The sequence below is a fragment of the Heptranchias perlo genome, chromosome 7 (assembly GCF_035084215.1).
Source record: "Heptranchias perlo isolate sHepPer1 chromosome 7, sHepPer1.hap1, whole genome shotgun sequence".
NCBI lineage: Eukaryota > Metazoa > Chordata > Chondrichthyes > Hexanchiformes > Hexanchidae > Heptranchias > Heptranchias perlo.
Window position 1 is genome coordinate 27,641,649 of NC_090331.1, and position 26,704 is coordinate 27,668,352.

General features: G+C 40.4%; 1 protein-coding gene across 1 annotated transcript in view; it reads left to right on the top strand.

Moving 5' to 3' along the window:
- The window catches only part of LOC137323576 (low-density lipoprotein receptor-related protein 1-like), a 1,400,855-nt gene that overhangs the window by 942,129 nt on the left and 432,022 nt on the right, over positions 1–26,704 (top strand). The window contains exon 32 of the mRNA XM_067987196.1: positions 7,390–7,539. Within this exon, the coding sequence (XP_067843297.1) occupies positions 7,390–7,539 (150 nt within the window). The remainder of the gene's footprint in view (positions 1–7,389; positions 7,540–26,704) is intronic.

Sequence of the window (26,704 nt, forward strand, 5' to 3'; positions counted from 1 at the left end):
AGGAGCACTCCTGCTCGTCTTGTCCCCCACAAAATTAAATAAAACTTACTTTTGGGCTCCTCTTCATGTGGATTGCCAGCTGAAAATTACGTGGTCCGACTGGTTCTGTCCCCAAATGTAAATTGGGGTCTTATGTGCGTCATAGGATCCCGATTTGCATATTAACAGGGCTTAACGCCTGAAACAGACGGGCATTTTAGCCGCCTAGCGGTAGGCCTTTTAAAGGTGGCATCAGCTGGCGTACCTGTGTAAACGAGGTGGTGAGCCATTTCAGAGCCGCTCCTATCCTGTTTACACTGGGCGCCTGGCCATTTTAACTTCAGAAGTGTGGAAGGATCATATTACAGGTGTGGTGTGATCAGCTAATTTTCCATCATATATGGTTTATAATTTGTTTTAGATAAAATGGCGGGATTATAAACTATTGTAGTCTCCTGACACTTTGCTTGACTGCCTTAGGGACTCAGAAAGGAATTTCCCAGATTTTTTTCCTTAAGTGATTTCAATTTTTTTCCTTTTTTTGCCTCTCCCAGGAGATTTCATGGTGAGGGGGTGGGTCACTTTGTGTATATGGTTGCATAGTGTCTAGATGGGGTGAACTTGGTGGTATTTTATTATTTTTTTGCATGTTCATATCTAATTAATTAGATAAAGTAAAATTGAGAGCACTTTCTATTTTGTTTGACAGCCATTTTGCACAAACAGGAAAAGTACTCCTCTTTGGGTTTTTGCATGTTGGTGGCATGATAGCATTACTAAGAAGCTAATATGTGGCAAGCTGAGAGTCTATAGGGCTGCAGATCTCAGTCCTTGTGACAATATTAGTTTTGCACGACTTTTATAACAATACTTAAGCTACATTACACTGAATGAATTTATTTAAAATATTGAAAGACAGAAACCAACAAATGCTAGATATTTAGTTTGTATCAATATAATTTTGAATAAATGCATTTTTATTCCTGGGCAGTCATCCTTTTAAAAAGAAAAGAAATAGGGTTTAGCCTTGCATTATTAGATAACTTTAAAATATCTTTAAAATGTGCATATAAATACAAAACAGAAATGCAGGTATTAGATAGATTTGGTTGAACTGTTAATATATATGAATCCCAGATGAGATGGGAATCACTGTAATACCATTTGAAATGTGAATTTAAAATTCATAGAAAATGTCAGTTGTCTCACTTAGGTGTGAGTGCCATGTTAACGTCGTTCAGTGTGCAAAACTCAGAGGATTTAGTTATTGAAGACCTTATTTATTGACCTATTTAGTTTCCATCTCACACCTCTCAAGAATCCAATCCATAAAAGCTAGCTTTGAGAGCCAGATCTGCAGAGGAATAAATAGGATTTGATAAATCAAAAAAAAGGCTGAGATTTTAACAGAGGTTACTTTTATGAGAATTTCTGCTGATTTTATTTGAGCTAAAATTGTTATGTAGCAATAAATTGCTGTTGGCATGAAATTAGTGATAGATAACTTCATTTTAAATAAAGTCAATTGTAAATATCAGATATTGCAAAACAGTCCTGTGCTGTTTCTATAAAGCTGCAGTTTTAATATCTTATCGGAAAATCAAAATATCTGAAGTTGAATTGTTTATTATTCACTTCAATTATTGTGCGCTTCTTCTTACAATATTTATTTTGAATTGTGTGGGGTCAATTTTGACTTTTGAGAGATTGACAGGTGAAGTACGCTGGTCGGCTGCCCATTCTGGTGGTGAAGCGGCCCCCGGCTCCCCTCATTTAAATTTGGCAGGCAAGCTGTGGGGCGCCAAGCAGGCGACCCAGTGCAGTCGCCGAATTGAGGCCTCTAGATCGGGTCGGGGAACCCGTCAGCTAGGCAAGTGGGGGTATAGGTGTCGCGATCATGGAGGGTGGGAGTTCCTCGGCAACAGTGGGCCGGATTATTTTTGTGGGCCTTGGAGGAGCAGGAGGACGTGGAATTGATCGCAGTGTGCACTGAGCAAGTTCCGACCTAAAATGGCAATCGGGAACCTATTTACGTGATAGGATTCTGATTACCATATTAAAAGGGGCCTACTGCCTGAAACAGGATGCCTGGTGGTAGTTTCCTTTCAAAATGGAACAGGCTGGATTGCCAATGTTAATGGGGCGTTAAGGCTACCAATCCCATTTTGAGATGAATATACACCAGTTCAAGGATGTGCGGAATGCAACATTACTGCCAGTTTTCCATGTTTTTTTTTAAAGAAGATGAATATGCAAACTAGTGCATTTGGCATTTGTACAACAGTTTTTTACTCTTTGTTCAAAAAATAGTTTTTAACCTTTGCTTTGTCATTATTTCCATTTTGCCGCTGACGAAGTAGCAGAAATGTGCAATTTGCAAACAGGCAATTTCGTACAATATGATTTCAATAAAAGCAATGGAAGGAAAAATGGCCAATGTTTATAACTCTCATTTTAACACTACGCAATGTAGTTCTTTATCGGTTTTAATAATTTTAGCACAAAATATACAATGTCAAAGCTTAACCTTATAGGAAAGCCTTTTGGCATTCAATGAAAGTAAAGTTTTCCAAGTATTGTGGAAAATTATTTGAAGTACACTGTATTAGAAAGTGGAGGCACACTTCCAATCTACTAGTTTTTTCATGTGCGATCTTAAATGCTTTAGCTGTACAAACAGTTTTTGCGGTACTGTGTTAAATCATTCATTTTTTTGTATCAAATTTTGTATTATGAAAACATTAATTAGAATTTTAATAAATCCAGTTGGTAGATGTTGATCATGAAGGATGTCCTAATGTTACCAGCAAACATAATTGCTAGAAATTTCGAGATTTATATACATGTCATAGAATCATAGAAAAATTACGGCACAGAAGGAGGCCATTCAGCCCATTGTGTCCACGTCAGCCGAAAATGAGTCACCCAGCCTAATCCCACTTTCCAGCACTTGGTCCATCGCATTATAGGTCACGGCACTTCAGGTGCACATCCAGGTGCTTTTTAAATGAGTTGAGGGTTTCTGCCTCTACCACCCTTTCAGGCAGTGAGTTCCACTCTCTGGGTGAAAAAATGTTTCCTAAGCTCCCCTCTAATCCTTCTACCAATCACTTTAAATCTATGCCCCCTGATCACTGACCCCTCTGCTAAGGAAATAGGTTCTTCCTATCCACTCTATCTAGGCCTCTCATAATTTTGTACACCTCAATTAAATTACCCCTCAGCCTCCTCTGTTCCAAAGAGAACAACCCCAGCCTATCCAATCTTTCCTCATAGCTAAAATTCCCCAGTCCTGGCAACATTCTTGTAAATCTCCTCTGCACCCTCTCTGGTGCAATCACATCCTTCTGTAATGTGGTGACCAGAACTGTATGCAGTGCTCAAGCTATTGAAGAATAGGGAATTCTCCTAGTTCTCTCCGTAGTCCTGGCGTACATTCCTTACTCAATCACCACTCAATTGTTTCTTGTTTCTGGCACCTTACTGTATATAAATTGGCTGCAGTGTTTGCCTATGTAACAACAGAGCCGACACTTTAACGAAAATAGCAATTCATTATATGTGAAGTGCTTTGAGATATCCTGAGGGTACAATAAGTCATTGGGGCATAAATTGCTCGGAGCTGCAAACCAACAGTGCTCGCTGATCTATGGATTTATCCTAACCCACTAGCTTTTCTTCGGGCACTTCCTCGAATAGGAAGCGGAGAAGAGCCCGGCGTTAGTACAAGCGAAGCTAGGACCCTGGGAAAAATGAGAGGATCACACTCTTCCCCTCTACCAACCAGATTGCAGCATTTTTGACAAGCTGTGTTCACTGTCCCTCAGGCTTGGAGCCTTAAACCAGGAAGTGGAAAGGTACAACATTAAAATCAATGTAAAAGCAGTTACAGACAGCAAAACAAAAGAGGGTAAGAAATATTTGAATTAAATAAAAGAGACAGAAGGGAAAAGTTTTTTAAAAAGTTTAATTTTTAAGAAAAAATTTTAATAACCAACAACTATTAAAATAAGAAGTAATGAGACTCCACATTTTTAAAAGTTAATTTTTAGTTGTTTGGCAGTCATTAAGACTTAACGTGCTTTTAATCCTTAGTTTAGCCCTGTATTTTTAACCGTACCTGTTTGGTGGTGTAATTAGTTACTTTCCAGCTTGGCAGATAAGCAAGTTTGCACTTTTTCAATGATTTCTCTGATTGCAGCGTGCAATATCCATTTAATTTGAATCTGTCATATCGCCGGTGAAACAGCAGGAGCAAGTTCGAGATTTCCACGTTTCATTGTGCATGTGCGAACTTGCTCCTCCATTTTGCCACTAACAACGGTGAGCGCTGTTGAGCTTTCCGTTATTTCGCATGCGATTTCTGCCCCATTGTATAAATGCATTCAAAAGTTTATACTAACGACTAGAAATGTGTATCTAGTTTTGTGGATGGTGTGAGAATTTCTCCAGCAGCAGGTCCTGTCTTAACGCACCAACTATTGTTCTGGAAAGTGTGACAATTTCAGTCTGAACTCTTACTTCTCTACTCCATTATTTTAAACTTTTCATCAGGATTTGCTCTTTTTTGCTTCCATTTTAATTTTATTTTTACAGTGTTTGGTTGTTGTTTACTTGTGTCTCCCTTCTTTTCATGGGCCTCAAACAACAAATTTAATATAGGGAACAATGGTGTAAAAATTTGTGGTGGGAGGAAAGATCATTCTATACTTATTGTGACAATGTTATAATTAACCGACATGTTTGAGATAATCTGCTGCAGCCAAGACTGCACATGAAGTTTGTTAGCAAAGCCTGAGAACTGCTATGAGCTCCGTATATAACGTACTTAAAAATCTGAATAAAGTTATTCCTTTTTATTTCAACTTCAATCACAAAAGACCCTGAAACAATTTTAAAAACAATATTACTGGGGGTCAGGGCTAAGCAGAGCTTCTGTGAGGTCAAGATGATACACCTTATGGTGGAAGATTGAACCAAATTAACCCTCTGTGGCAGATTTTGTGATCCAATACCTGAGCCGGACAGCATTACTGATGTTTGATCAGTCAGCCTGGCTTCTTGGTGGAACCTGTAGAAGTAGAACTGCCATTTGGAATTGAGATTCTTTCCATTTGGCTTCAGATAACCATGCAAATCAATGTCCCAGTAGACAAGGTGATGCTACCTAGACAAGCCCCAGGAAATTTACCATTGCTATGTGCTGCTAAATCCCATCGTTTTAGCCAGTTAAACTCCAGCAATACCCTTACCTACACTTAGGAGCCCCTAACATTTAGCTTTTCTCGAACAGCACCTGAGTTCTCTGAGCTTAGATAAGTGGAGTCTGTCTCTATAGGGACAGAGTATGCACCCCCTCTCAGGCAAACAGAAGAGCTCTACTTATGTGGCTTCCTTAGTAGTTTAACTTCGACACCCTTAAGCATGGTGATGGATTTCTGCATGTGTCAGACACTTGACTGGCCAAAAAACATGAGACAACAGTATGAAGACATCTGGTAAACATGAATAGAAGTGTCAAATATCCCATGATCATTACACTAGGAAGATGCACCTGAACCTGCTGAGACCAACACATCTGTACTAAATTATTTATAGTGTGCCTGGTTATTATTCCTCAATGAAGTCAGCACATTGCATTTCCTTGCCTTCTCTGTTCCTCAAATGCTTTTAACTTTCCCCCACACCACAACTACAGAAAATACTCGCTGAGCTTTAAAGTTTAACTGCTGTCTTGAAAAGTATTTCAATACACGTGTGCTCCCTGCTGGTTGGCTCCTGTGTGAATTTCACAACTATCCGTACATTTTACAGCTGTTCTGTGATGAAAAGCAAGAGAAATAAGGGAGGAAAGATTGGATGAGGCCTATTATTGGGCGTAGGTTGTGCAATCACTTTAATATATCTTAACCAAAATTAACAACCAGAGCAAAATCTGGCCCCTAAACTAACCATGTTAAATTTACTTGATTTTAAACAAAATCATACATAGGTTGAAATGTATATCTTTAGAAATTCTATTTTCTTAAGCATGAGTAGAATTTATGGGGTGCTTTTATACATGGGATCAAAGTTAAGTGTGGTAGGTTAGGATTTGATTTCTGAAATGATACAAGCCTAAAGTAATAATTATGGAATGTATTATTGCTGAAGAAATGATATAGAATACTTTTGGTAAAATTGTTTAAATATTTCATTAGTAAAAACTTTTGGGGCAGACTTCAGATGGTCTCCTGGGATTGATTTTGAGACATGACATGTGTAAGTGTACTTGGGAGGAAAAAGCTGACTTAGAACCTATAGGTCCCCAAAGCTCTCGAGGATTTTCCTCCTATCATTTCTGGGTCTGTTGTAGACTAATTGATAGAGATTGATTGCCATGATTAGTCAACAACATCATTATCATTGAATCATGCAACTACCAGGATGGTAGAAGGCGAACTAGATGGACCGTAGTCTTTTTTTGCCTAGCAATTCCTATGTTCCTGTGATTTCCCAATGGGGTACACCCACTCTTCTGCCATAACCTCGGTGGACAAGCAGGAGAACACCTGCAGAAATTCACCTCCTTAATGTGAATAAACATCTCAATCAAACATATTCTGCCGTTAAATGCTGATTATAAGCTAAAGCTTATAATGGGGGTCTTAAAGGCCAAGTTTTTGAGTACATAAAAGTCAAAAGGATTTTTATCGTCTAAATGCTAAGATTCTCATAATAATGCTATATGATGTAACAAAATATTGTGTTATGCCAAACAAAATAGTGATTCTACCTTATACTTCCAGCACTGCGGACAACATGTCCAGTGACACAAGTAATTACAGGATGGAAAATATACCATGGGACACTAATGTACGAACGCCAAACTTGTCTTTCTGAAATTCCTGTCTCTATTAGTTTAGCGGAGGCATTAACCAACTTATTTTAAGCAGGCTTACACTTCCACCAAAATAATGGAAAGAAGAATTTTAGCAAATGTGTTAAGCTTTTATTCACTACTGTCCCACAATGTAATTTCAGGACTTTTCTCAAAACATCAATTTTAAGTGTGGCTGATTAAAGTGATATGCTCCTGCCTGTCATTTTAACAAGTCTCAGGAGTAAGCAATTTTGGCAGTCTACCTGGAATTTTGGCAATGCATTTGCTGTTTGGCAGCAAATTCACTGGTGTTGTACATTTTAAAAGCACGTTTATTTAAAACTCTTCAAAACCATTGTACTTTTTGCTGCAGGTAACTAGTAGCAGAAAGAAATCCACTGCAGAGTGATTTGAAGGAACTGGATCTCTAGCTAAGATCCAGACCAAACTTTTAGCATGAATTTTATTAAAAATTAATGCTACTCTGCCTTCTAATGCTTTACCTAAAATGCACATCATTTTGTTAAAATTGTTGTTATTTATTACAGGCCTTTCAATTGATTATGCTGAAAACAAACTGTATTGGATTAGTTCTGGAACTGGAACCATAAACAGATGTAACCTGGAAGGTGGTAATTTAGAAGTGATCAGCTTAATGGCACAGTACCTAACCAAAGCAACTGCCCTGGCTATTATGGGTAAGTATAAAACCATTGTGACATAGCAGTATTGGCAGGTGGGGTTATGTAGTTTGCTAATTTGGAGGCTAAAATTCCTCCTGTTGATATTTTTAGTGACATAATTACAAAAAATTATCGACAAGAGGAATTTGACCCTCTAGAGAGCATTGGCAAAAAAACAGGTCTTTTGTTTGATTGAGCAGCACAGAAACACTTCCTCAATTTGGACACGATGAAGGTAAGAATATACTTGCTATAGTATTCAGAGTGAAGCATATTCTTGTTTTTGACACCACTGAAACAGTTCTCCTCACTTCCAAATATAGAAGTTACATCATGTAAACAGGCCATTTGGCCCAACCAGTCTGTGTTGGTGTTTACCCTCCATGAGAGCAAATGGCCCTAATCATATTTACCCACCTTTTCCTTCATCTACCTATATAATCTAATTTTGAATGCTGACATAGTTTCTGCCTCAGCCACTAACCCTGGAAGTGAATTCTACAACCTCACAAATCTGAGTAAGGAAGTTTCTCTTTCTCTCTGTTCCAGATTTCTCACATTTAATCTTGTATTTATGGTCCATATTCTCCAAAAAGAGACAAAAGCACTTTTCTGTTCCAAAATTATAAAACTAATAGCAACTGACAAATTGAAGAAAATGCTATCCTCCACACTGTTTGTCACTTATAAAAAATTCATAAAGCTTTTTAAAAATTCTAAAATTATAACCTAGAAATTACTATTGGTGAAAGTGGTAGACAACTGCTTAAAGTATTCATACAACATTCCCCTGTTTTAACACAGGCATTACTTTGGTTAATGCCTCTTAAAATAGCAATTGTAAACAATTTTACAACACCAAGTTATAGTCCAGCAATTTTATTTGAAATTCACAAGCTTTCGGAGGCTTCCTCCTTCCTCAGGTGAATGCTGTGGAAATGGGAAATGAAATCCTCGAACCTCTCGCATTTATAAATCACAGAACAATACCTGGTGATTACAGACATTCTTTCCAACTGCCCGTTGCCAAGGCAATTAGTGTGCAGACAGACAGGTGTTACCTACAAGGTCTCCGAATATACAAACCACCAAAAAAAAACAGAGAGAGAGAGAGGCAGAAACATGGAAAAGACAGCAAATGACCCGTTATATTAAAGACAGATAACATTTTGTCTTTAATATAACGGGTCATTTGCTGTCTTTTCCATGTTTCTGCCTCTATATCTCTGTTTTTTTTTGGTGGTTTGTATATTCGGAGACCTTGTAGGTAACACCTGTCTGTCTGCACACTGATTGCCTTGGCAACGGGCAGTTGGAAAGAATGTCTGTAATCACCAGGTATTGTTCTGTGATTTATAAATGCGAGAGGTTCGAGGATTTCATTTCCACAGCATTCACCTGAGGAAGGAGGAAGCCTCTGAAAGCTTGTGAATTTCAAATAAAATTGCTGGACTATAACTTGGTGTTGTAAAATTGTTTACAGTTGTCAACCCCAGTCCATCACTGGCATCTCCACATCTTAAAATAGCAGACAGAGAAATGTGATAGAAACATATCAAGTGTTCATCCACTAAAAGTGTCAGCATGAATTTCTTGGCCAATATCTTGCAAATTATTATTAATAGTTTGTCCCATGATTGGATAATACACTGGTGTGCATTTCTCTTACTGTTTTCTCATTGCTCTTGGAGATCACATTTAGTGTGAGACATGATTGATAACCTGTCATTTCTAATAAAACAATCAGTGTTTGAGAATCAAGGTCCAGCAGTGGGAAAATGGGATGGGTTAGAAGAATTGAACTGATTGTGGATTTAACACCAATGCAGAACTGACCCGAATGGGCCTGTGTGGCAGACTGAGAATAAAAGATTGGCTATTCATAGAATTTTTTTTTAACACTTGGGAAATTCCAGCCTTGATAACTGACCATTTCCTAATATTTTTACCTCATACACTGTGAAACAAAATTAATTTGATAATAGTCTATCCAGATTCAGGAATAGCTTTATTGCTGTACGATTAAGTCCATACAACTAAAATATACAATTTTTAAATTTAAAAGAATATTAAATGCCTTCACTCCTTCTGTCTTCACTTCTCCCCCATTTTATCACCATTCCCATTCTTTCCCTAGTTTTCATTACTTGATCTTCAATTTCACTTTTTTCCCCCGAACAAATGAAACTAATCTGTCTATTCTGACCTTTTAAAGATTTGGAATATTCTACTTGGCTCTTTTCTGCCTCCGAACTCCCAATGTCCACTTTGAAGGTGGGAGCAACTTTGATTGACTAAAACTGAGGACTAAAAGGTTATTTTTATAACCAATTGAAACCCGGCAATGTAAAATTTTACATGATTGCATCATAGACATAACTAGATAGATCTTTAAAATGATTTTTATGCATCAAAATAGAATTAGTACTGCACAATGAATTACCTCACTCACACAGGTAATTTTAACTTTTATTGCTGGGGTTAAAAATGGATATTGCAGGCTGCTGGTTCGCTATCACCCATTTTTTTGCCCAACAATAAAAATTAAAATTACTCCCACAGTGTTGAAGGCATAATCATGCCTCAATAAGATAACTTATCTGTGGACAATAAGGGTTAATTATATAACCAATTTTTTCAGTATTCAATTCATATTACCTAATAAAAGTAGTAACTTCTAAACCAATTGCTGTCAAATAAATCAGCTTTAGCATACAGTTTTACATGGACCCCAGCACCGAGGTGAAAAATATTATTACAGATGTTTAATGAAATAGAGTAAGAGTTTCTGTGTTTTAATTTGGGTGTAGTTTGTAATACTTCATTAACACAAACATTTATTATACTGAAACAGAGGGAGTAATGGTAACGTAATTAAGGTAAGCAAATTAACAGTAATGAAGAAAATAATGGCACTGAATAGTGACAGATCTCCAGGTTTCTATCCCAGGGCTTTAAAGGAAGTAGGTGAGAACATTGCAGAAGCCCTAACTATAATCTTCCAAAGTTCTCTTGGTTCAGGAACCGTTCCTTTAGATTGGAAAATTGCACTTCACTCCGCTATTTAAGAAAGGTGAGAGAGGGAAATGAGGGAATTAAAGACCAGCACTATTTCTTCTAAGTTGCGCGCATGCATGACTGCGAAGCAGTTCGTTGTGTGTCGTGCACGTAATCATTCCGACCGCGCACCAAACCAATGCTCGCAGGTGGAGACACTGCTGAGGTGGACGTCTGCTACCGATCACTTTGCAGCAAAGGCGGGAATTAAAGTTAAGTTGGACGGGAGCGTTGTACTGTGGATGTCAGTGTCTAGTGTGGGTCAGTGGTACAGCTGCTCAGAGACCAGTGTCCACAAATAGTATATTGTCCGATGGATGGATATATATATATATATATAATATATTCATTGGACAAATAGTGTAAATGTATATATATATATATGTAAAAATATTAAAAAATCAGTGTAACAGTTTATATAAATATATGTTGAAGAAATAGTGTAAAAGTTTGTACATATATAAAAATATATGCTAATTCGACAAAAATTGTAGAAGTTTATATATAGGACAAATAGTGTAAAAGTTTGTATATATATATATATATATATATATGTACATACACACACACATATACATTTTCATCCCTTCATGATATAACTGATTTGAGTTTCCAATCAGAAAACTTCAACACGAGGATTCAGTAAAGATTCAGTGAGGAGATGCGTTCGATTAAATGAAAGCTTTTCACCTTCAGTGCGAATTGTGGAGAACTTTTACTTTACTCTAAAGGCAAACATATTTAAAGCATTGGTAGCAAATAACATTGGATTAGTACAATTAACAGATTTTGTCACCATCCTATTCGACGTTAGCTTCTGGAGTAAACTCCAAATGAACCCAAATTGCATGGCATATTGTAATCATTGTTTATTAATTTCCATATTTCATTTTTATAAATTAAGTTATTCTGACACAGATCATGTGTAATACTGTTATTAAAGATGCTTCTACAATTGTGCTAAAATATATGTTCCAATCTCATTGGTACATTGTAATCAAAACAATGAAGTTGATTTAAATTGTTTTATGCAACTGCTATCCAAAAGCCCTTAGTTGCCCCAAGGATTGTCTCTTTTTATCTTTGTCCGTTGCCTCCCTCAGTTCAGGTTCTTCATGTCCAAACTGCTCCCTGCCTTACATAGAGGCAGCCAAAATTAATGAGACCTGCAAGGTGTACAATTGTAATGCAATCATTTTTTAAATCCTGCTGAGGATTCAATGGGGAGGGGGGAGGGGAGAGCTTTAATTAAACTGTTCCCTGTCCCTAAATTCATACTGACTGATTTGACAGCTGTTTTGTATTTCTGACTCAATTTTGAAATTCTGATTGCACACGATTTATTTCTGTTTGAATCAGAGTCATTAAGCTGATTCAACAAAAAGCTGATAGGAATCTTTCCCATCAGATAATTTTTAATAAAATATAACAAGACTGGTCTGCTCAATCCTAGTGCAATTTAAGAAACCCATTTCATAAATTATATAAATTTATCAGCCAATATAACATTAAATTGTTACAATTATCCATTATTTTGTATATTTGTTCTGTTTGTTAAGTACCCTGAATAATGTTTTCAAAAAGGTGTTCTATTCAAAGTTGCAACTTTTTTACGGTGGCGCACCCAGCCTTTATATCAGTGCACAAACCCAAATTCATTCCGCACATGGCTGAAAAAAATTAGAGGGAACATTGTAGACTAGTTAGTCTAACATCTGTTGTCACGAAATTACTGGAGTCTACAATTAAGGATAGAATGATGGAACACCTTGAAAATTTTCAGCTGATCAGAGACAGCCAGCATCGATTTGTGAAGGGTAAGTCATGCCTGATGAACCTGATTGATGTTTTTGAAGAGGTGACTAAAGTAGTGGCCAGGGGAAAGTCTATGAATGTTGCCTGTATGGACTTCCAGAAGGCATTTGATAAAGTCCCTCATGAGAGACTGTTAGTTAAAGTGGAAGCTCATGGAATTGAGGGCAAATTATTGACCTGGTTCGGAAATTGGGTGAGCGGCACGAGACAGAGTTGGGATAATGGGCAGGTGCTCAAATTGGCAGGATGTGACTAGTGGTGACCCACAGGGATCTGTGTTGAGGCCTCAACTATTCACTGTATTTATTAATGACTTAGATGACAGGAGAGAGAGCCACATATCCAAGTTTGCCGATGACACAAAGATAGACAGCATTGTAAGCATTGTAGATGGAAGCATAAAATTACAGAGAGATTTTAATAGATTAAGTGAATGGGCAAAACTGTGGCAAATGGATTTCAATGTAGGCAAGTGTGAGGCCATCCACTTTGGACCTGAAAAGGATAGGTCAGAGTACTTTCTAAATGGTGAAAAGCTCGAAACAGTGGAGGTCCAAAGAGACTTAGGGATCCATGTACATAGATCATTAAAATGTCAGGGACAGGTACAGGAAATAATCAAAAAGGCTAATGAAATGCTGGCCTTTATATCCAGAGGACTAGAATACAAGGGGGTAGAAGTTAAGCTACAGCTATACAAAGACCACACCAGGAGTACTGTGTTCAGTTCTCACACCACACCTTAGGAAGGATACATTTACCATGGAGTGAGTGCAACGTGGATTTACTAGAATGATACCTGGACTCCAAGGGTTAAATTACGAGGAGAGATTACACAAACTAGGGTTGTATTCCATGGAATTGTGACGATTAAAGGGTGATTTGATTTAAGTTTTCAAGATATTAAGGGGAATTGATAGGGTAAATAGAGAGAAACTATTTCAGCTGGTTGGGAGTCGAGGACTAGAGGACATAGCCTAAATATTAGAGCCAAGACTTACAGGAGTGAAGTTAGGAAACACTTCGACGTGCAAAGGGTGGTAGAAGTTTGGAATGCTGTTCCACAACCGGAAGTTGATGCCAGCTCAATTGTTTATTTTAAATCTGAGATTGATAGATTTTTGTTAATCAAAGGTATTAAGGGATACAGGGCTAAGGCGGTTATATGGCGAAAGGTCGCAGATCAGCCATGATCTCATTGAATGCCAGAACAGGCTCGAGGGGCTAAATGGCCTATGTTCCTATATAAGAGACCTGCTGCAGATATTATGCAGCTCAGTCTATTTTAGTCCAGTTTTGTTTTTAGCCAAATTCTCGTTGTAGCTGAGTGACAAAACAAACCAACAACCTCAAAGATTGTAGGCTATCTTGAATTTATCAATAACCTGATTTGGCTCAATTCAGACTACTTCAGGATCGGATATTTTTCTTTTTGCATAACTTGAGCAATATTGCAACATTGCTTTTTTCCAAAAAGACGATTTGTACTGAAACAGACTTGAAGTTCCTTAATAGTATAATTTTCTCCAGTCACTATGGTGAGCAAGTATTAAACTTGTTTCGACATCTTATACTTGCAATCACTTTTTCACTCACATGACCAACCAGAAGAACTATAACCCTTGACCTTTTGGAAAGGCATTGGCCCCGATATTTACAGGGAGGTGGGGAGGGAGACGGTGGCGCCTGTTAACGGCCGAGAAACCCAGAAATACCAGGAAGGTGGAATTTAACGCTAGGACCTCATTAGAATTTTTTTACTCCATTTCCCACCCAGCAGCCGGCCGGATTGAAGGCTGACCAGCTGCCGGGTGGGAAAGCCTGCTGTAGATGGCAGATGCCGGGGACCGCTGGGGACTGTCTCCGGCAATCGAGAATGTCGGGGGTCGTGGTGGGGGGCTTGGAGCGCGGTAGCAGAGAGGGAGGCGGAGAGACTGCAGGAAGGAGAGATCGTGGGAGGAAGTGATAGAAACACCGGAGGGGGGGTGAGATAGAGATTACAGGCTGTAGAGTTCACGGTTGGGGGTGGGGGGATTGGGGTCAGCAGATCGCAGATAGAGGAGGAGGGGCTGGCTGATCGTGGGGAGGGAGAGATCGCGGCAGAATGTTTGCTTGAGGGGCGGGGGAGGCACTGCTCCTCCTGGCCCACAAGTATTGCTGGAAAAGAACTTACTTGCTGGAGCCGAGAGCGTCCGCTTCCCTTCAGTTGCCAAGTTTCCCGAGCCCTGGGAAATCCAGCCCGCAGTCATTAAATTAAAATGGCTGCCAAAATCTGAGGAATGAAGCCTCATTTAAATATTAAAATAACTGACCCGGCTCTCCAGAGCGAGTTACTCGGCCGCCCCCAATCCAGCCACTGTTAAAACGGAGCCAAGTTCGTGATGGGTTGGGGGCGGGTTTCAAGTTTTTAACAATTTAACACCCCCTCCCCCTTCCACCCATCGTGGAGGAGTTAAAATTCCTCCCATTACGTTGGTGGAGGTTTAATGAGAGGGTGCAGCTGGAGAACGTAACGGGAAGAACGTAACCTAAAATAGTGAAGAATGATAGAGATCACACTGCTTAATGGAAAAAAAGTGAAAAGCGGAGGAGCACTTGTGCTAATCCTTAAGTATCACCATTTTTGATCACACAGAATGTACAGCACAGAAACAGGCCATTCGGCCCAACAGGCCCATGCCGGTGTTTATGTTCCACACTAGCCTCCTCCCTCGCTTCTTCATGGAACCCCAACAACATATACTTCCATTCCTTTCTCCCTCGAGTTTATCTTGCTTCCCCCTTAAATGCATCTATGCTAGTCACCTCAACTACTCCTTATCGTATCGAGTTCCACATTGCAACCACTTTCTGAGTAAAGAAGTTTCTCCTGAATTCCCTAATGGATTTATTGGTGACTATCTTATATTTATGGCCCCTAGTTCTGGTCTCCCCCACAAGTGGAAACATCTTCTCTATGTCCACTATATCAAACCCTTTCATAATCTTAAAGACTTCTATCAGGTTAGCCCACAGTCTTCTTTTTTCTAGAGAAAAGTGCCCCAGCTTGTTCAGTCTTTTCTGATAGATATAATCTCTTAGTTCTCGTATCATCCAAGTAAATTTTTTTTGCACCTTCTCCAGTGCCTCTATATGCTTTTTATAATATGGAGACCACAGTAATGCAAGTGTGGTCTAACCAAGGTTCTATACAAGTTAAGCATAACTTCTCTGCTTTTCAATTCTAGAAATGAATCCCAGTACTTGGTTTGCTTTTTTTATGGCTTTATTAACCTGCGTTGAGACTATAGCCTCTAGTTCCAGACTCTCCAGCTAGGAGAAACAGCCTCTATCCTGTCAAGCCCTCTAAGAATTTTATATATATCAATGAGATCACCTCTCATTACCAAGCTCCAGAGAATGTAGGCTCATTCGACGCAATTGTTGTAACCTCACTCCTTTCAAAACTGCAACATCACTTTTTCCAAAAATTGCCAATTCTATTATTTCAGATCAGTTTTAGCAATTCCATCCAATCAATTAGCAATCTGCATACATCTAGCTAGAATTATAGAATGGTTACAGCACAGAAGGAGGCCAATCGGCCCATCAAGCCTGTGCCGGCTCTTCGTAAGAGCAATCCATTTCCCTGTTCTTTCCCATAGCCCTGCAAATTTTTTCCCTTCAACTATTCAGACAGTTCCTTTTTGAAAGCCACGATTGAATCTGCTTCCACCATCCTTTCAGGCAGCGCATTCCAGATCATAACCACTCGCTGTGTAGAAAAGTTTTTCCTCATGGTTCTTCTGCCAATCACCTTAAATCTGTGTCCTCTGGTCCTTGACCCTGCTGCCAATGGGAACAGTTTCTCTTTATTTACTTTCTCTAAACCCTTCATAATTTTGAACATGTCTATCAAATCTCCTCTCAACCTTCTCTGATCTAAGGAGAACAACCCCAGCTTCTCTGGTTTATTCACGAAACTAAAGTGCCTCATCCCTCGAACCATTCTAATAAATCTTTTCAATATAACTTCCTTGCTTTGTTCTCTATGCCTCTATTTATAAAGCCCAGAATCCTGTCTGCTTTATTAATCACTTCCTCAACCTGTTCTGCAACCTTCAAAGATTTGTGCACATATACCCCCAGGCCTCTCAGTTCCTGCACCCCATTTACAATTGTACCATTTAATTTATATTGCTTCTCCTCGTTCTTCCTGCCAAAATGTATCGCTTCACACTTCTCTACATTAAATTTCATCTGCCATGTGTCCGCCCACTCCACCAGCCTGTCTATGCCCTCTTGAAGTCTATTACTATCCTCCTCACTGTTTACTACACTTCCAAGTTTTGTGTCACCTGCAAATTTTGAAATTGTGCCCTGTACACCCAAGTCCAAGACGTTAATATATATCAAAAAAAGCCATGGTCCTAGTACCGACCCCTGGGGAACACCACTGCACACCTGCCCCATGGGCTTCAATTTTACTGACAAGCCTATTATGTGGCACTTTATCAAACGCCTTTTGAAAGTCCATATACACAACATCAACCACATTGCCCTCATCAACCCTATCTGTTACCTCATCAAAAAACTCAATCAAGTGAGTTAAACACGATTTGCTTTTAACAATGCTTTCTTTTATTATTCTACACTTGTCCAAGTGACTATTAATTTTATCCCGGATTATCGTTTCTAAAATCTTCCCCATCACCAAGGTTAAACTGAATGGACTGTAGTTGCTAGGTTTACCCTTACACCCTTTTTTGAACAAGGGTGTAACATTTGCAATTCTCCAGTCCTCTGGCACCACCCCCGTTTCAGAGGCGGATTGGAAGATTCTGGCCAGCACCTCTGCAATTTCCACCCTTACTTCCCTCAGCAACCGAGGATGCATTCTATCTGGACCAGATGATTTAACTACTTTAAGTACAGTCAGCATTTCTAGTACCTCCTCTTTATCAATTTTTAGCCCATCCAGTATCTCAACTGCGTCCTCTTTTACTGTGAGTTTGGCAGCATCTTCTTCCTTGGTAAAGACAGATGCAAAGTACTCATTTAGTACCTCAGCCATGCCCTCTGCCTCCGTGCGTAGGTCTCCTTTTTGGTCCCTAATCGGCCTCACCCCTCCTCTTACTATCCGTTTACTATTTGTATGTCTATAGAAAACTTTTGGATTCTCTTTTATGTTAGCTGCCAGTTTATTATCATACTCTCTCTTTGCCCCTCTTATTTCCTTTCTCACTTCTCCTCTGTGCTTAATATATTCAGCCTGGTTCTCACTTGTATTATCAACCTGACATCTGTCATATGCCCCCTTTTTCTGCTTCATCTTACTCCCTATCTCTTTCATCATCCAGGGAGCTCTGGCTTTGGTTGCCCCACCTTTCCCCCTCGTGGGAATGTACCTAGGATGCACCCGAACCATCTCATCTTTAAAGGCCGCTTATTGTTCGATTACAGTTTTGCCTGCCAATCTTTGATTCCAATTTACCCCGGGCCAGATCCGTTCTCAACCCACTGAAATTGGCCCTCCTTCAATTAAGTATTTTTACTCTTGATTGCTCCTTGTCCTTTTCCAAAACTAATCTAAACCTTATGATACCATGATCAACGTTCCCTAAACGTTGCCCCACTAACACTTGCACCACTTGACCCACCTCATTCCCCAAAACCAGATCCAGCAATGTCCCCTTCCTTGTTGGGCCGGAAACATACTGGTCAGAAAAGTTCTCCTGAACACACTTCAGAAATGACTCCCCCTCTTTGCCCTTTACTCTTACTATCCCAGTTTATATTAGGATAGTTGAAGACCCCATTATCACCACTCTATATTTCTTGCACCTCTGTAATTTCCCTGCAAATTTGCTGCTCTGTACTACTAATCCACTAATCCCACTATTTGGTGGCCTATAGAATATACCCAGTAGTGTAATGGCACCTCTGTTGTTTCTTAACGCTAACCAAATAAATTCTGTTCTTGACCCCTCAAGGACATCCTCTCTCTCAAGCACTGCAATATTCTCCTTAATCAACACTACCATCACCCACCCCCTCCTTTTGTTCCTTCCCTTTCTTTCCTGAACACCATGTATCCAGGAATACTTAGTACCCAGTCCTGCCTTTTTTTGAGCCAGATCTCCGTTATCGCCACTACATCATATTCCCATGTGGCTATTTGTGCCTGCAGCTCACCATTCCTAGTTACCATGCTTCATGCATTTACACATATGCACTCTAAACCTCTTAGACCTTCTTGTATTCTCTTAGTCTGATCATCTCGCTAGGTTTGGGACCCGAGAGAATCAACAAACAACTTATTAAAAAAGGTCACTTATAACTCCTTTTAAGTCGTGAGAACTAAAAGTAATAAAGTCAAAGAATGGAATAAAATAATTCTACTTTATTTTGTAGCTGTATCATTTTAATTATCAGGAAAGGTTTTCTATGTGATCTGTGCACTTTAAGTTGGATTTTCCAGATCACACTAAAATGCAGTTCATTTATACCAAATGAAAAAGTGCGTCGCAATATTATGTTCATGTTTCTTGAGGAACTACTAGACTTTCTCCAACTTGTGCATTTATGGATATGATCGGTTGTATTTGGAATAATCAATTGTGCATTCCTTCCTGCTTATTCAAAACAAGTTTTTTTTGCCATAGTACAACCCTTTTATTCGATAAAGCCTTCACTGTAGCAATATATTCAGCGAGTTAACTCCTTCACCAACTTAACAAAATGCATTTTAAACAGCATTAACTTATGTGTAGATTCGATTGCTATTCACATAAGATGACCACAAATGTTTAGAATGCCAACAGCACCAGCAGTAAATCACCAGTGTGTTGATCCACATTAGAATCCCATTTTTGAAGTAAATTGCATTTTATCAATGAAAAGATGCCATTAATCCTTTTAAATGCTGAACGATGATTTCATTACAGAAATAATAAAAGAGTATCACAAAATTCCTATTTATTTCAAGAATATTATGAACTTATTGTGATTGGAAAAAATAGCATTAGTAGCGTCTCTGCTATAAATTGTAATTTGGAAAAGATGCCAGAACTATTGGAGATTGTAACTGAGCAGAGTGGATTTAGATTCCAGCAAATAGCATTATAAAGCCATTGAGGTAATAAATGAGTTCTGAAATCTTCAGTCGTTCCACATGTTTCTCCAGTTCTACTTTGTGATTGCCAGTCCCAGAAAGTTACAGAAGGTGATTTTCAGAAATAATGTTGTGGTACAAAAGTGTTTAATTAAGAGATGTAAAGGACCTATTGGGGTTCAGTTTTCTCTGAATATTGGAACTAAGACAGACACTAAGGGCTCTATTTTCGCACCCACAATCGGGTGCGTTCGTGGTAGGGGGGCTGCGAAAATCCGGGATTCCCGGGGCAGGTCCGGAGCCTGGCTCCAACCCGCCCCATTTCCGGGTTCCCCAGTGACGCGCTCACATGCGCGCGCAGCCCCCGCATGTGGGAATCCCGCCGGCAATTAAAGTTGGCGGGGTGCCACTTAAAGTACTTGAACAGGTACTTCAGGTTGTTTACAGACCTGATTGACCTGATATTTTAGGAGGGATCGGATTTTGCAATTAACTGAGATTGTTTCCCTTTCTGGGGGAAACACTCCCAGTTCAAATGGACGTGTTGCAGCCACCAGCCTGTGGCAGCTGCAAAGGTCCATTTGACAGGTGGCGGGGGGAGACCCTCACTCATTGCAGGAGGCCACTCTGTCACTTTGGACAAAGTTTGGCCTCCACCACTCTCCTCCTAACAATCAAATGCATAAACTTGCACACTTACCCCGGTGTCCAGACACATGTACCTACCTTGCGGACCCCCTCAAATGTACATCTTCCGGATGGGGGCCGCTGTAGCTGCAGTCATGACCTCCTCGGAGGGCAAACAGCATCACCAGCCTCGCTGGCCACGCCGTCCACCTCTGACACGTGGAGCTCCACAACACAGTGCTGTGACACATCCACCTGTACAGCAGGAGGGAGGGCAACCGCAGAGAGAGATGCTTCGCAGAGGGCACTACCCTCGCCACAGGGTCTACAGACCGAGGCTCAGCTTCCGTGGACATGTAGTCGTGGACATCTGCAGCCTCCTTCATGCCGAGCTGCTCCCGGCTGGCCCGAGCACCATCTTCTTACCTGTCGCTGTCAAAGTCACCACTGCCCTCAACAACTTCTTCTCCGCATCCTTCCAGGGTGCCACCGGGGACATCGCCGACGTCTCTCAGTCGTCTGCACAAAAGAGCCCTGCAAATACACCTACACCCACTCTGCAGTGACACAATGGGTGGCATCAGTTGTGGGTCTTCATTGTGATCCTCAGGAAAGGGCAGTATTGCACAAACCAAACAAGATTCGCAAAGACATGGCAGTCGTGGTGCCAATATAATATGTGATGTGAGTTGGTCAGAAATTAAATATAAGTAAACACCATGACAAACCCTCAAACACCCTTCATGCTCACGACACGTTTGCCTTACGCTTCCTACTGCACATATGTGATGCATGCCCTGTGGCTGCAGCACAGGTAGTGGCAGGTTGAGTGAGGCTGACCGTGAAAGAGATGCATCAGAGGGTGAGTATCAGATACAGGCATGAGATTGTATAAGGATTGGGTTGAGTGGTAGTGGTGGGATGAGTACTGGCGAGGTGAGTAAGTGCAGGTAAGATGAGGATGAGCTTTGATTGGGTGTGAGGGGTGATGTGATAGAATAGTGTTGGCAGTGCAGAAGGAGATGTGGGGTGGGGGCGGTGATGTGGCAGACGGAGGGGAGGGGAATGAGTAAGTGTACTCACTTCAGCTGACCGACTTAGGTGATTGAAGCGCCTCCTGCACTGTATGTTGGTGGTGCTGGTGACCTCGTCTGCCGCCTCGAGCCAGGCCCTAGGAGATTTGAGGGGATAGGAGGGGGACCTTCAGCACATGCTGATGTTGCTGCATAAGTGCTGCCGACGTATTACTACTTGACCTCAGCAGGGAGCAATGGGTAAGGAGACTGCAACTCAACAATTGTCTGATATGATCTATGTCAGCTACTGTAGCTAAATCTGCTGCCAAGGAGCAACATTGAGACAATGCTCTTAGTGGAAGTGAAAATTACCAACACAGTCAAATTCTGTGTCACCAAAACACTCTGGGCACCAGCAAGAGGCATCTCGCAGGTCAGTCAGCTTGCAGTTCAGTACTGCACAACCGAAGGAACAAATGCCTTCTTTCGCTGTCAGCACACATCAAGTTCAGCACCAGCTGAAGAGGCAAACCCAATATTGTTTTCAATTGTATGCCATTGCAGAGTACTGATGGCAGTGATATTCATGTAGTTGTAGATCCCACGCCATCCCTTTTATCAACTGAAAGATTTGCTGCTCCCTTAACATTCAAGATGTTATGTGGCCACCGGCAAAAATTACACCAGTTAGTGCTTGTTTCTCAGAAGCGCTCAATGAAAGAATCATGAGCTTTCTCAGCTAACTGAGTGGGAAGATAGAATGCAAGATTGGCACCTGGGAGATATGAGTTATCTTCTCCAAATGAAATGTGGCTACTCTAGCTCACTGAAGGGGCACAAGTGTGATGGGCACTCATCATTGACTTGTTTTTTTTTTCCTGTGAGGCTTTCATAAATCCAATCCTACAGAAGTTTGTAAATACATTTCAACTAAAATCGCCTGGCCATTGTCCATGGTTTCGAAGTCATTTAGGTTTAATTGATGTGTACGAAACAATTTCCCCGTTAATTTTACCACTAAGAGATAATGACTATAGTCTTCATGGTGTACAACATTAGCTTTTATTAATTACTTGAAAGCCACATGCCTGTTCTTGTGCTGCTGCACACACATTTGGTGCAGATAATATTGCACTGCTGAGAATTCTCTTAATCGCCCCGATGTCCATCTCTCATTTGTTTTTAAGCATATCTGAACCATTTTTATTATGTCTTGGACTGTGAACCTACTTCATTGCCTTGATAATATCAAAGAGAACTTTTCTGAGAGATGCTCACCACCTACATTCTTGAACTCTTCCCCTTTTAGTTTGTCAATGATTCTGTATGCTACTCAGTGGTGGTTTATGGGGCAGACAACAATTGCTTCACAACAGTGCCCAACTCGGTTGTGGAATCCACAACTCATGCAGACCTATTTCCATCATCTTGTGCAATCAGGCACATCAAGGATTCTTCAATCGACAACCCAGGCCCGGAGCCACTTCTACCATTTAACGGGTGGGTACTCCTTGTCTTACCCAATGTGACCACTACCAGTGATATACCCGGCTACTGAGAGGCTGTGGACATGGGAATTCCTAATGTTGGGAGGCACTGCTCCTAGCTCTGCACCCTCCGACACTGATAGCCGTGTTTGGGATGGGCAGTGGCTCTGCCTCTTACAAGGGCATCAGGAAACTCCTATTTAAAGCCAGGACCTGCCATATCCATAATCCAGCCTAATTTGCAGCCTTTCCACCGCAGTCCCACCAGTGTTATAGCAGGGATACGCTGGAAGGACTGTGGATTTTCAGCCCTCCCCACCTTTTAAAGGATTCATTGGAGAGGAGTCAGAAAAGATCATGAATGAAGTAATGCTCTAAGTTAAGTTCACAGCATTGATCCAATTTTGATTGGAGAAGAAAAGATTGCACGGATACATAATTCCCATCTTTAAACTCCTGGATGACATTGACATTAAACTGTGATCACAGTGAGAGGATGAGCACAAAATTAAGTAGTTTCAAGAAACATTGGAGATTAGCAGTAGTAAATAATATAATAAATAAACAGCCAAAAAAAGCTATGTCAAGGAACTCTTTCTTAAAAATAGAACTGAGTGAGTGTCTGGTAAGCTATGGAATTGAATAATAGAAAAAGTATAGATTTAAATGACAACATACATTACAGAAAATTACGTGGATCACAATAATAGATTGATGATCTGGAATTTTGCGAGGTTGTCTTTGAGGTTCAGGGACAAATTTCGCAGAATCTTAGCTCCTTTACTCTTTCACCTACCTTTGTTCAAAGGAAGAGTTTGGTATAATTAATAACAATTCACAATCTTAACAGTCTGTTGGAAAGAGAATGATTTATGGCCTGTAACTCCTTTTGTGTTCCGTGCTCTCTCCTGTTTCTCTCTCTTGCATAGCCATACAATTGCAGAGGCCGGCCTGATTCCTGTCACTTAAGTAGATGCAAATCCATTTTTATGTGTAAAGGACTGATGATTCTGCACCTGCATGCCTCATTTTTCCATAAAACAAATCCTCAGTCAGTGAGCAAGTTCGCTGCACAGTGTGGTATTAAGGCATAGATGCCAGAAAAGTCCCAGATTTAATCCTTACTCTGTGCTGAGTCAGCTGCTCTCCTCTGGAGCAGTATTAGGGGGAGTGTGGAAAGGGCAAAACCACAAGTCTTGGGGTGGGGGAGATGTAAGAGAAACAAAAACTGGATCATGCTGATTTATAACTTGTACCAATGCCCAGCCTTCTATTGAATTTTGTTTTTCTCACTTTTCTTCCCCTCTCTCCTAATTTGACGGCACAGATACCTCAGTCAAGTTACCATGTTCCATGCAGGAACCTAGACAGTGAATATTACCAGGTTATTAGACCATAGTGACACATCACAACAAGCCCAAATTGGCCCTCATCGAACATCCACACATGTACATTCTTCCAGTAACAGGAACCTTGGCTGATTTTTCTTCTCTCTAGCCCAGGAACACTGTGATCACTTATGATACATTATACTGCCCCCGTCTGACCTCAACTAACTTAGCACAGACCAAGAATCAAACATGGGACTTCCCTGGCCTGCGTAACTTAGTACCGCAATACACAGTGAATTTTACCTACTGGAGGTGCTTTCACTGAATTTTATAATATCCTGGCCATTTGTTTTTTAAACTATTTCCATTAACTGTTACACAAAGACACACCCACCAATCATATAAATTATTCTTCTTTATAGGGATCTCACTAAAAACTGGCAGAGCAAGACAGTAAATCTGATGCATTTAATTCGTTCATTTAATTTGATAAATGTGTCATTGCTGCACCTACTTTAATGCTGACTTAAAATAAATAATTAAAATTATCACGAGTGCTGCAAGTTTACCCATTAATGTGAAAATGGTGATGGATATCTGCACGATATTTTTAAATGTAATTTTTTTTGACAGAAAAGACGAATAGCAGGCAACAATAACTAAAAAAAAAATCAGAGAAATTGCAGGCAACAGCAAAACAGAAAATTATCTATTTTTTCCTGAAAAATCGATCACAATTAAAAAAAGCTTTGTGTTCAAAAGAAGCATGTAAGAGGACAGTCGAGAAGAGTTATCACTGTTCTGAGCCCAAACAGCTGCTGAAATTGCGTTTACCTTTAAAGCTAAAAAAATTTACAAAATCATGAAAAAATAACCTGACTATCCCGTTAAAATAATTTATTTGTCTTGCAGTGTTCCAAGTTACTTTATGCTTTGAGAATTTGATTTTACAGTGATGCTGAGCAACATCAAGCATATCTGGGTCAAGTGCGGGACTGGACAATAGTACTGCTTAACTATGCAACCTGGGCATCAACAAAAAATCATGCCTCTGCTAAGTTATAGAACAATCAAGCTAAAAACACATTAGAGATATATTTACAGCTCTAAAATTAAATAACACTCTGTGACAAATAATTTTAGCACATGCTCTATTTGTTTGGCAGAATGAATAAATTATTTTCTCTTTTTGAAACTGAAGCTTTAGACAACTCTGTTAAGTAACTTAACGGCCCACTGAAAGTACTTGTTTAAAAAAAAAACGTTTTTGAAAGAGTTAAATTGAGCTACATCACAAATTTAGATCTTACTTGTATTTTGGCATTGCCAATAAAGAATCTCTTAGAGCCATACCTCTTCCCGTATGTGGCCAAAAGATGTGTCTTGGTTATGAGAATGTAGTCCGTCCTCCCATTATGAGCTGCCTGATTCACAAAGTTGGCAGCATCTCTTTGGAGTGTATTTGCTCCTTCTCAGCCTGGAAAAGTTTCTTAAGGCATTGTTCCCTTACACACTCCAAAGTGAATTTCCAACGACATGTGAATCAGGCAGCTAATAATGGGAGGACTGATTACATTCTCGTAAGTAAGAGACATCTTAAGGGAGGAATAACTGAAAAAAAAACAAAAATAAACCAAGTGAATTAATTACATAAAAACTTCAGGTAAATATATAAAACAAGGTTAGATAGAGATGGCTGTGCTGGTGGTGTGCCATAACTGCAGCATGTGGGAATTTGCGGAGAGCAGCATGATCCCAGGCAACCGTATCTGCAGTAAATGTCTGCAACTCAAGGAACTTTGGCTCAGAGTTGTTGAGCTGGATTCTAAGGTGCAGACATTGCGTTGCGTCAGGTAGGGGGAGAGTTACCTGGACACTTTGCCCCAGGAGGCAGTCACACCCCTTAGGTTAGGTAGTGGTTTAGATTTGGTTAGTGGTCAGGGATAGGAGGATGTGACTGCGAGTCAGGCAGGTAAGGGGACCGCAGATGCAGTGGTGGAGGAGCCTCAGCCTTTGCCCTTATCCAACAGGCACGAGGCACTTGCTACCTGTGTGGCTGAGCACAAAGACTGCAGGGAAGATGGGCAAATTGAACACAGCACCATGGTACAGGAGACCATTCAAGTTGCGGGGGGGGGGGAAGGAATGTGGTAGTGTTAGAGGATAATATAATCAGGGGATTGGTACTGTTCTCTGCAGCTGCGACCGGGAGTCCCGCAGGCTGTGTTGCCTGCCCAGTGCCAGTGTTAAGGCATCTCCTCATGGCTGGAGAAGAACTTGGAGCAGGAGGGGGAGGATCCAGTTGTAGTGGTCCAAGTAGGAACCCACGACATAGGAAGAACTAGGAATGAGGTCCTGCTGAGGGAGTTTGAGGAGCTAATGTCCAAATTAAAAAGCAGAACCTCAAAAGGTAATAATTTCTGGATTACTACCTGAGCCACGTGCAGATTGGCATAGGAACAAACAGATTAGATGGTTAAATGCATAGGTGAAAGAGTGTTGTAGGAAGCAGGGAGTTCAATTCGTGGGGCACTGGCGCCAGTACTGGGGAAAGAGGGAGCTGTTCCATTGGGATGGGCTGTACTTAAACCAGCTGGGGCCAATCATAGAATCATAGAACAGAAGGAGGCCTCTGAGCCCATCAAGTCCGTGCCGGCTCTATGCAAGAACAATCCAGCTAGTCCCACTCCCCCGCCCTTTCCCTGTAGCCCTGCAGATTTTTTCCTTTCAAGTCCTTATCCAGTTCCTTTTTGA